Source organism: Lepidothrix coronata, unplaced genomic scaffold (assembly GCF_001604755.1).
Source record: "Lepidothrix coronata isolate B3197 unplaced genomic scaffold, Lepidothrix_coronata-1.0 Scaffold323, whole genome shotgun sequence".
Lineage (NCBI taxonomy): Eukaryota > Metazoa > Chordata > Aves > Passeriformes > Pipridae > Lepidothrix > Lepidothrix coronata.
In genome coordinates this window covers 327285-339607 of record NW_016690503.1, presented here as the reverse complement: position 1 = coordinate 339607, position 12323 = coordinate 327285, and the positions used below count along the sequence as shown (strand labels likewise).

Below are 12323 nucleotides of genomic sequence, written 5' to 3'. Positions count from 1 at the left end.
TAAGCTTTCTAACAGAGGCCATCAGTGGCCTAAAGAGGTGATAGCTCCACCAGTAGGCTCCCATCATCTGATGGAAAACACTCCCCTGAGTGATGCCAGCAGCCTGGACTGGCTGGGGAATTACCACTACCAATATGTTCTTTTCTCAGTTTTTTTCCAAAGCATTTGGTGCTGGTCTGAGTCTTTTAGGGACAGCACTATCCTACCTTTGACAGAGGTGTGAGACCCTTCCCAGCCTTCCTTGGGGAGTAGGGAGTGTCTAAGGAAAAAGAAACAAAGGAGAGAAAGCAAGTGGTCTCTGGGAGACTTCTCTCAGGATGATAAAGACAAAAATGAAGAAATAAGGAAGTCCGAGGGAGCATCCACTGCTCCTGAGATGTCCATGGACATCCTTGTCCCATCTCTTGAGATGTCCAAGGCGATGCTCAACAGCAGGATCAGCTCTGTGAGTGGAGATAGTCTCAGCCAGCACCAGCATCTCCTGCAAACCTCACGCTTCCCAGTGCTGGGCCCGATGGCAGGGATGTGGCAGAGGGGACGGGACGTGTGAGAAGGAGCTTTTGCCTGTCCCAGCATGGCTCTTGCTGTGGTTGAGTGCTCAACAATAATCTTTGTCCCAGAAACCAGATTTCGCTGACTTCTCCAGTTCTCATCAACTGCTAAGCCTGCAAACAAGCCATGCACTTAAACTTCTTAATGGTACTAATCTAAGAATGCTGAAATAACCAGTTTTCTTCTGGGGAAAAGAATGAAACTTGGAGGAAACATTTTAGAGCCCTTGGTATATCCTGTGGCTCCTTGCACTGAGGAGTGGGAGGTAATGTGAGGGTGGTTGTTGAGGGGGGGGGGATTCTTCCCCTCTACTCTGCTCTTGTGAGACACCCCCTCATTGCTGCATCCAGTTCTGGGGTCCCCAACAAAAAAACAGACAGGTACCTATTGCATTGAGTCCAGAGGGGGCCATGGAGATGCTCCAAGAGCAGGAGCCCCTCTGCTCTGGAGACAGAATAAAGGAGCCAGAGTTGTTCAGCCTGGAGAAGGCTCCAGCAAGACCTTAGAGCCCCTTCCAGTGCCTAAAGGGGCTCTGAGAGAGCTGGAAAGGGACTTTGGACAAGGGCATGGAGTGACAGAACAGGAGGGAAGGGCTTCCCACTGACAGAGGCGGGGTTAGACAGGATAGTGGGAAGAAATCCTTCCCTGTGAGGGTAGTGAGTGAGGGGCCCTGGCACAGGTTGTCCAGAGAAGCTGTGGCTGCCCCTGGATCCCTGGAAGTGTCCAAGGCCAGGCTGGATGGGGCTTGGAGCAACCTGGGCTAGTGGAAGGTGTCCCTGCCCTTCCAACCCAAGCCATTCTGTGATTCTATGATTTTATGATCAATTCACAGAGCAGAGCTAACCATAAAAATATTTTCCTTGCTTTGAAGAGGCAAGTCTCTCTAATTGCAAGTCTGACAACCTCTTCAATCCTAACACACCCACTGCCAAGGTGATAAATGACGAGTGCTGATTTTTTCAGTGGGGCATTTTTACCCACTGTGAGGCACGTGTTGAGTGTCTTACTGACCTTAACTCACTTTCCCAGCACAGAATTGTTCCTCACTGCAGTGACTCTTGCTTTGTCCCTCACAAAAAGTCAGGCTGGGAGCAAGCAGACAAGCTTAAATTAAAATCACAGCATCAGCACCTCAGTAATTCCCTGTACAGACTGTAAGATTATACCTACTCCCATGCCATAACCTGGTTTTTGATTGCAACTGCCCTTGTGTACCATTTGATACCGTGTATTTCTGCATTTAATTTCCCTTGGGGCCCCTGCAGTTACCAGGAGGTCTGGTGGGATCACAGATGTGCATTTCAGCCACACCCCTGACCACCCCTGTCACAGGGATCATCTTTCCTCTCGACACTTCTCACTTCATCCACTTTTCTCACCACAAACGAACACCTCAACTTACAAGCAGGTTTGGAACCTGCCACCCAGGCAGTCAGTTCCAACACCTTCATCAGCACAACCACACTGTACTTCTGTTATTTCCCCTAAGCATTTGGTATTTGAATTTTTCCTCCCTTGCGTGTTTCTAGTTTCCATTTCTCCAACCCAATCAACGTTTTTTATTTGGTCCGTGGCCTACAACACATTGTATCCTCATTCACATCATTCCTGTACTCTCCAACTTCCCCCACTTTAGGAGTATCTCTGAATTTAACACTCTTTTACACAGTAAAAGAGTCTAAAAACAACTCACAGACTTTAAAAAAAAAGAATAAATAAGGCAGGACTTGAAAACACCACAAATGCTTAAATAATCAAATACATACCAGATGAAAATCACTAATATGTAGCAGACCTGATATAATTCCAGTAACTCAGTGGCTAATTATAATTAAAATCAAAGCAATACAACATAGTGAAGTGCAGAAAGGATGATATCCTGACAACAAGCTGATCAAAAGCCCCTGAATGAAAAAATGACTCGAAATCAGTTCTACATTAGGCAGCACCCATGTAGATCTTCCCCATCTCACCTCGGGCTTTTTCACACTTCCCTATTCCAGTTTTCACCATTTTATTGATTTGAGAACTAATAACACATAAATTACTGGCAGGGAAATTTTTTTGGTGTCTGGAGTCAAATCCACTTTTAAAAGCGGAGCAGAGAATGCAGTCTGAAATTACTGGATCTACTGAAGAAATTTTAATACACAAAATACCATGACCCTGGATTCGAAAATGAAGGAAACATTAGTAACACAATAATTGTGCAACAGTGAAAAGAAAGCATATAGGAAGTTCTAAAATACGCATATTGTCCATTCATTTTGAGAAAACAACATAAAATACTTACATTCTTAGAATCATAACAAAATCTAAAACAGTGTTTTTGAGATTGAAAAGGTCAAGGCCTTAAAATTCTCATAATAAACAGAAAGTTTAAAAAAAGTCACAGGCAAATATTTGAATTTAGACAGGTATATATCATTAAAAAGATCCGAGAGATGCAGTAGAAAGCAGTCAAAGAATCATTATCATAGTTTGACTGGGGAGAAACACAAGCAAGAAAACATGGGAGAATTATTCTTCATTAGAAAAATAAAAACTACTCCATTCTATCTATTTTAAATTTTTAATCTATGCCTGGTATGGTTGATATTTTCCCTAGTTCATTAATTATTTGATTTAAATTCTTTCTCATCCAAGATTTACTTGCCTAAGTAACTTCCATGTGCATATTAATTAATTTGCTTAGAGCACAACCCTTCAGATGACAGCTATTGAACCACACATCGTGGATACATGCACTCTGATTGTGTTTAGACCCTGGAAATCAGTGGCAACTGCATCAGTCTCACTTAATCTGACCTTGACTTCCATCACTCAGCTCTGTTCACACCAACAATTTCTGTTTGCAGGAGAGAACAATTTTCTTCTCTGCTAAGAACTGTTGTGTCAAATAATAATTTTACTTAAAGCAGTAATTCTGACTTGAGCTTGAATTAAGTCTTGCTGCCTGAGATGAGCAAGATGCGATTCAACCTTTCCTCAGCATAAACCATAATCCAAGCTGGCACTGCACTGGGGCTGGGGCTCTCTTACATGACATGATCAAGGCTGAAAACATCATCAACAAAGCCTCCTCTCTGTGCAAGAGAATACAAAGAGCTCATGAAATTGTCAGAAGCCATAAGTGGATAAATCACCTAATACATATATACAGACATTATATATATATATATATGCACACACAGCTTTACAGAAGCAGAATAAACAGCCGAAATGCTGTTAGAGTTGACTCAGTATGCACGACTTGGCTCCTCCTGGTCATCACCCAAAAGCTACCAACAACACCCAGAGGATTTCTCACCTGTGGCAAGTGCAACTGGAGCCCCTCGCTGGGAATAGGCTGCCGAGACGGAGTCTGGTCCAGCTGCATGTTAAACAAGGATGCCAGGGCCAACTGAGCCGCCCGAGCTTTTGCCAGCTTCTTGTTTCTTCCCGAGCCCTCAAAAGTCTGACCATCCACCGCCACAGCCATGACAAAGTTTTTGGCGTGGCTCTCTCCGCTCTCCGAGAGAAACTCGTACTTCAGCCCCGGCCGCAGCTCGTTGAGGATCATGACGGGGTTCTTGCCACTGGCAGTGGGGTAGGGTGATGGCAGGGGCAGAGGCGACTGGGAAAGGCTGCTGGCCACAGCGGACGACGGCAAACCGTATTCCCCACCAGAGCTAAAGGAGCCGTCCCCGTTGGAGCCGAGGTAAAAGGAAGCATCGGAAGGGACCGGCGTTTCAAACCCGTTGAAAAGGGTGTCGGGGAAGTCCGCCTGGTCGGACGTGAAGTCCGTGTTGACCGACAGAGTCCTTCCCATTGCCAGGTGGGCTTCTGAGGCGTTTGGGAACTGGACGAAAGACCGCAGAGCCTTCTCGGCAGCGTGAAGCTTGGCTTTCTTTTTCGTTGGGCCAGATCCCTCAAACACCTGCCCATTGACTTCCACTGCCATCACGAACATGGGGGCATGGACTGGCCCCGTCTGGGAGAGGAGTTTGTACTGTAAACCAGGTTTGATCTCATTAAGTTGCATCAGGGCGTTCTTTGGAAGAACAGGGCCGGGCATTTTCTTCCTCTTCTTGGGGCGAAATTTGGAATGGCCATTGTTGCCCTCCTCCAAAGGTCTCTTCCTGCTGCTGCTGCTGCCACCGTTGGAGAGCTGTGTCCCCTCCCCGGCTCCTGTCCCACCGCTGTCTTTGGGGGGAACGTTGTCCACGTTGCGGTTTTCTTTAATGTCGGTGCTGCTCGAACCTGCGGTGCCCAGAAAGAGTAACTTACAATGCCTTCGGTGCAGGATCTTGTAAATGCAAAATTTATAGATTCCTTTATCTCTCTTTGTAACTGGTTAAGTGATGTGTGCTCACAGGTTAAATATTTTTGCAATACAACCATAGATAATAATAATAACAACGTAATACAATCTCAATGATTCAAGAAATAACACAGTGATCTTCAAGCTACACATTTGATACAGTCACATAGCAAAAACCCACAACAGCTCTGGTTTTTTCATTTAAATTATGCTGGAACAAAACTTTTACTTATAAATTACATTTAGCCTGAAAAATGCCTTAAATCAGAAATATAAGTTATGGTAGAATATACCCATAAAACAAACAACTACCATTAACAAAATAAAAATGGATGCTTAAGACCAGAACTCGGAGACAGGTATTTAATTCTATTTTATTCTTATTTTAGTCATGTTACTTTTTTGCCTCAGTGATTTTTAGTTGCTCAAATTGAAAAATTACATAAATAAAACCTGAGCAATGAAAAATTAGGCAGCTCTTTGGTAGGTACCATGACTGAAGAGTGTTTAAATGCTTTTGTTTCTCTTCAGCTATTCCGTATTTTCCTAATTCAATTCTTTTTTTATGCCTTTCCTAAATATTCATTTCACCTCACCCCAATTTTACTCAGGAACTACAGCTGCCTGCTGCCTACAGCTGCCTGCTGTGCCACCATGACTACAAGACTACTTTATATATTTCCAATAGACAGCCTTCTATTAAAAAAAAAAACAACAACTTATATTTGTCATTTACAAGCACAATTCCTTGCCAAAAATACTGCTGTCACAGAACTACAAACCCAAAAATCATTATAAAGATCCTCTCTTAAGGCTATGAGGAATAGAAGTGGGACAAAAGCTGCACATTTACAGTGATGATATTTTAATGGGGTGGGAGAAAGTCAATAACAACATAATGGTTTATTTTCAAAGTAGAAAGTTGGGGTAATGATATGTCAGAGCTATATTTAAAGAATTAAATTTGCTGTAACTTCAAAAGACCTCATTTTCACGCTGATAAAAAAACTAAAGAAATTGATTATTTGTGCTTTCTATTGGCATGTGTGAATGAAAAGGCAAATTTAGTAGGTCAAGTATTTCTAACTCTTCTGTTCCAAAACTTCAAAATATCTGTATTACATCTACATTGATCCCAGGTGATAAATTTTAACTGAAATGAGAGCAAACCAAGGTGGGAGCTCTCGGAGCGACAAATTTCAGTGACGCTTTCAGTCTTCCCTAAGAACCCCCTACCACGCACACATCACTTCGCCCAGGTTACAAAGCTGATGGAATGGTTACTAAATTTTCATTTATAACATCCTCCAGCAAAAGCTTGATAGGTTACTCCTTTCGGTGCTCGAAGAGAAAGAAAAGAAGAAAAAAAAAAAATCAAAGGAAAGAGCCAAAACAGGAACACATTTTGTTAAGTCACGGCAGCACAACAGAGAATTGTACAGTACTGAACATGCAATTAATTCAATTAAATTTGGTCAAGAATTGAAACACTGAGTATTCTGAAGCCTTTCATTGCTAGAAATCTGCTACATTTAATCAAGTCTCTCCTGTTCAGCCACACACATATTGCCTCAGAACGTGGACCATGGGGTCAAAACTGTCAATACACATTGTTCATGCATATATTCTGTATATAAATACATATTTATGGTAGAGGAATCTAAGGACAAATAGAGGGAATTTTTAAATCAGTTTCTTACCTGAAGCTGTAATCTCCAAAAATTACATCTCATCTAAAACATCATTTCTGGAACACTGCCCTTAAAGGTGGCACCAGGAATTTGTTATCAACCAACCAACATGACTTTTAGGCTGAACATAAATCACTGAGTTGACACTAATTAATGGTCTCTGGTTTTATCTTTCTTTTTATATGAAGACAACTACCAATGCCTGTGGAAACCACAGAAGGAAAACAGAAGTTGAACAGGCTCCAGCTGAACGCTAAAAAAAGAATTTTTGCATGTAAGCATGGCAGCTGGAGGAACTCCTTAATCCATCTCACAACCCAGGCAGGAGAAATGATGCCCTGACAGAGAAGGGGGACTTGTAGGGAGCAGGAAATAAGCTTGCAGGCTTACCTCATCTGATAAGAGAAAAGTGAAGAAAACTAGTCCTTGACTGAGAGCTACTGGGCTTGTTAGCTTTGGAGAGCCTGCGGGGTGGGAGACATTAGGAGAGAAAGCAAGCAGGGAGCTGGCACCCCAAGTCAAACCAAGAAACCAGGAAAGGAGGCAATTTCCTACACTGTGGAGTTGATCCAAATCCAAGCAGGCGACGGAAAGAAAACAATTCCTGCGCAAACCAAAAGGACCTGTGTTTGTTTCAACCCACAGAGTCACCCGACTGCAAGAGAAAGGAACTCCTCCTCAGAGCGAGGGTGAAGATGTGCTTTCAGTCCTTTCCTTTAGCCTGTCCTGCCCAGCAGTGGTGAGGGCCTCTAATTGCCTTAGGGCTCGAGAAGATCTGACAGATTAGTCAAAATGTAGCCTGTTCGAGTCAGAGAAATCATCTCCAATCTTGTCCATATTCAGACATGGAGTAACTCCTCCAGCCCAGCCTCTCCCTGCTGCTCAGAAACAGTCTTCCCTTTTCCAGGCACCTCACCTTCCAGGCTCCTCCTCTCCTTGTCCAGCTCCCCATCTGTGACAGGGCCACCAGCAGACCCCAGGAGAGAGTATCATTCCAAGACATACCAAGGACACAGTGGCCCTTCCCCAGGGCAGCCTTGAAACTCTGGGCTGTCCAAGAGAGCACGGCAGGGAGCCATCCATCCTCCCCCCCCAGCAAAATGCCTAATTTGCTTTTAAAGACCCCACAAACTCTTGGTATCCACAATGTCCTGGCCAAAGCACTTTACAACTTCATTAGACGTTGCATGAAAACATCTCCCATTGCTTGCTTTGAACCTCCACTGCTAGCCTTAAAGCATCTATTGTTTTTTATTGGCTATTTTTTTTAATTTGATGATTTTAATATTAAACACTCCCTGCTGTGCACACTTTTTCAGAGATCTCTAGCATTTCAACCTTCTCATCCCTTCTCTATGCCATCGGGCTCTAGCTGTCCCTTGTCCTGAGGTCATGACAGATGTGAATCACCACTCCTTGAACGTTCTAGAAACAGTTTAGATAATTTTAAAGTCTGGCAGTCTCATTTGGAGACCGGTGATAAGTTTTGTGCTGCCAGCATCACTGCTAAAATAGGACGGGAAAATGAGAACTGTAAATGTTAAAACACTGTTAGAAAGTATAAAACAAAAGAGAGAGCTGGCAGGAGTAAAAAAAAAAATAAATCTGAATTATAAAACACTCTTCTACATTCAGTAATGGATGCTCTTTATTATTCTACTTCCTTTTTGATTAAACTTTTGTGGTGGTTGACAAGTGACCACACATTAACATTGTCTTGCCTCAGGAAGGTTGCACAGTCTTGTGGATCTTCTAACAGACCCAAAAATCAAGAGGTTTACAAACAGCCTAACCCTAGGTTTTCAGTGTTCTTTTTGCCTATGCATTTTCCAGTCTTTAAATAAGTGTTCAAGGAATGAATGCTTTAGAGAGCCCTTTGAGGACCATCATGTCTACTGTGCATTTAATGCTTTAAAGCAGCATTAAGACACTTGATGATTGAGATCCTGTTTTTCTAAACATTTATACAACCCATGATTTAAAAGTCGGACATTTTTTGTGAGGTTGGCATATTTTCTGGTCACTAAAATTAGCTGACAGCTTCAACTGTAGATTTGATTGATGTCTGTGGAAGTTGCCTTGGTTCAAATCACAGTTGACAGTATCACACACCAACAACTTCAGTGGAAGGAAAGTCCTTGCCCCCCAGATCTTGTTTGACAACTTACAAACCCAAGGACACTCAAAGCAGAAAAAAGTCACAGGAAATTTTCATGCCAGTAAAGAATGAGATCTCTCCAAGTGCATTGGTTCATTTTTGGGTTTATTCCCTGTAATTAAAAAGTGCCTCCAATTAAGATATTTTATCCATTGGGGAACTTCCATTACCTGCTTGCTGAGAGACAGCACTCTCCTTGCTCTGTCTGATCTGGAGCACAATTAATTAAATTTAGATGACTCTTAGTTGAACTGAAAGATGATGATTGTAGCTACTCTCATTTAGTGGCCTGGGGACATTCTAAATAAATATCTTTTCTTCATTAAAAAACAGCATGCTCTCTTCTGAGCATCTTTTTGAAAAAGGAGGAAAAATTATCAAAGAGAAAGGTCAGGACAGCTACATGCTGGTGTCCCAAGTGTTCAGAGTGCTGTAGAAGTAACAGCCATGCAAAGCAACAGAAAACAAATAAAAATATTCCAAATAACCATATCTTTCCCCAAATCTCCTGTAACATCTTCGCTATAGCCAATGGATAAACGAGGAAGACCTTAAAAGCTGAAGATGGAAACACTGTGTTTTCTCAGAGATGTTAATTTAGCAACATCACTGTCTTACGTTTCAGCTGAACCAAAACAATTTTAATTCTGGCTTCTGCAAAGGAATCCCAGTTATGAAACCACAGGTAACAAAGACTGCATATGCCCACATTCCTTTCCTTTAAGAAACTTTTCCCCAAATGCAGTTACATAAAACAATAAAAAAAATTAATAGGCAACTTCTGATACGCCACCACAATTTTAAGAGATACAAAAATAAAGAGAGATAAAAAAGTTAAAAAAGCGTATGCCTTCACACAAATTAAAGCGAAGAACTTAAGAATTTAAGCTTTGATTTCTCCCCCTCAAATGTGATGATTTAACACTTCAAATTCATAATGTTTGTGTGGGCACATGGGCAAAGGAAGGTCATCTGGCACTTTCTATTAACTGGGCTCAGCCAAGGGGACACAAGTGATCCGACATCTCAAAACATGCTTCTGGGACACAACTGACGTTATACAAATGCATTCCACGGAAAATTTTAACAACTCAGTGGAGCCAGGCTCCTGGAATGATAAAAAATTCCATGAGTGATTTCCCGTCTTGACGCACTAACACGCAAAAAACCCCGGAAGCAGACAAAAATGTAGTCTTTTGCTCAGGGACAGAATGCCCCTGTAAAGACATGATATATTCCTCCAGTTCAGGGAGGCACCTTTTATTCATGCTCAGTTACACTCCTTATTGAAAAAAGGGATGTTTTATCAAAAAAATTATCTTATGTGAATTACCCAATTACACTTTACTTTTCTGAAGTCCTCCTCAGGGAGACCACTTTCAGAAACAGCTAAAGCTTCCATTTGAAGTAATTTCTTTTATACCAAGGAAAAGAAAATGTTAGCAAGCATATTCCAGTTGAGTTTGCTATTTCACTCTAAGGAGAAAAGATGCATTCTAGTTCAGACAATATTTTTTGCTTTGTTTTGGTTTTTTTGGGGGTGGAGAATGTTTGTTTGGGGTTTGTTTGACCCATCTTCTTTAGCTCGCACTAAAATTTTTCTGTAACTCCTCCAGACTGAATTACAACTCTGCTGCTCCTACATTGCTGGGTTTGTTACCTTTGCCAGATGCACCCTTTAGCCACTGTCACTTAGGGGAAAAATAAGCACATTTGTTATTACACCATATGCAGTCATTTACAGTCAGGCACAGCACAGCAGCAACAGAACAATTCTCTGCTTCACAGAAAAAAAAAAAAAAGACAGTTGAAAGGCAAATAACAGTACAAATATTCTGTAACGTTTTAATGAGAATGCTTTTCTCACAGGTTATCAGTTCTTCATTACAGCCCAGAGTTAGCAGTCTCACAGCACTTTGCTGCACCAAGATCATCACTATATTTGACTATTTTTGTACTTTAAAGGCACTTTAATAATTCAGTAGCTCAGGGTTGGGACAATCTAATAAGAATAATCACCCTATGTGAGACCCGCAGGGAGCTCTTCCAGCTCCTCCTTTGCCTTTTCCTTTCTCCATTTCTGCTTTCTCTCCTTTATTTTATACTCCTCAACTCCATCCCCTTCATCTCATGCCTCACGTCTTACTGGTACTTAACCCTTAGCATGGGCACTACTGGTACCTCCCTTCTTCACTGCTGGTTCAGAACAGGGAAATATGTTGTTTGATTAGTCAGTTGTTACAAGAAAAATATAAGGTGTGAAGTATAATACAGAAGGTATAAGTAGATTAGCATATTTAAAACACTTCTAATGCAAAAGCTCCAGCTCACTCTTCTATATTGTATTTTAAAGAATTTTCATTTCTGCATCCCAAGTTCCTTTGCAGTCATCCCCGTGCTTGTGAGAAAAAGTCACCTTCAGAAACTATTACAGAGTTTATTACTACGTAAATAAACACATCTTACTCATGTTTTCTTCATCGTCTACATCCATTGTGAAATATTTTTGCTGGTTTCTTGGCTGGCGGAGACTGCTTCTGTCTGGAAAACAGGGAGAGAGATATTTAAGCTTTAAGATACCAGCTTACAAGGCAAAGCACTAAATGTCCTTTAAAAGCAGAAGCCTGGGCCCTGGCTTTGCATTGGGATGTTTGCTTAAATCCTGATCCGAGATCCCTCCCAAAACTGAGATGGTCATCAATGACTGAAAGATGCAGCCCCACACCAGGCCAGAGTGGGTAATGGAACTCTCTCTCCTACATATGGACTTTCCAATTAACTGAAACAAAAGATGATATTACATAAAGGTTACCTGGAATTGGGGAAATAGATTTTATTCACCACAGGGACTTCCATTTCAAGAGAGACTGATCTAAAGGTGGATATAAGCACCTCACACCAAAATATGTAAATACCTAGCATTTGGTTTGAAAGAAGGCAACACTTCTATCCTAATCAAAAGCAGTCATTTAAGAGTGATGGGTTTCATGGTTTGGTTTGGTTTTTTTTTTTTTTTTATTATGCTAGCTCAGTTTTTCCTGAAAACTAATCAAGTACATAATATCTGTTGCTTTCTAGCTAATTGTTCCAACCTCATAATGCCATGAGCGACCCCAAAAATCACCCAGTGAGTAAATCTTTTAACAAAAGATCCCTTATTATAACAAGGAAAAAGTAGTGGAGTATTAATGGGCTTCACATTCTTACACTGGAGTGGATCCAATCACAGAAATTGGTCTTGTACTTGTCAGTCTGTTGAATTTTGTGTATCTGCCTCACTGCTTTTCTGAAGCATCAACTAAGCATTGTGCTTTCTCCACTCTGCATTGCAATTTATTTTTTTATCATAATGCATTCATTTTCTGCTGATTCATTACCACAACTAAATATTTGGAAAGTACCTGAAGGGAGTAAAGCACAACATAAATGCAAAATCGTTCTGAGATAATCTAGTTTCATGTAACATCCGCAAACTTTGATTCCTTTTGCTGATGATCAGATCAAACGAAGATTGAAGCCCTACTTTTAAATGCTTCTTTGATCCTACTCCAGAACTATTACAAACAGGCTGGGAAGAAGAGAGGTCTGGTGATGTCCTGGGAGGACACTGCCAGGAATG

The 12323-nt window shown here is 41.5% G+C and overlaps 1 protein-coding gene across 5 annotated transcripts in view; it reads right to left on the bottom strand.

Annotated features, from left to right (window-relative positions):
- The window catches only part of ADARB1 (adenosine deaminase, RNA specific B1), a 70174-nt gene that overhangs the window by 28271 nt on the left and 29580 nt on the right, over positions 1-12323 (bottom strand). For all 5 annotated transcript variants that reach the window (XM_017838067.1, XM_017838068.1, XM_017838069.1 and 2 more), the window contains 2 exons: positions 11171-11245; positions 3863-4794 (listed from right to left, as the gene is read on the bottom strand). In XM_017838067.1, coding sequence (XP_017693556.1) covers positions 3863-4794; positions 11171-11198 — 960 coding nt within the window. In that variant the 5' untranslated portion in view covers positions 11199-11245. The remainder of the gene's footprint in view (positions 1-3862; positions 4795-11170; positions 11246-12323) is intronic.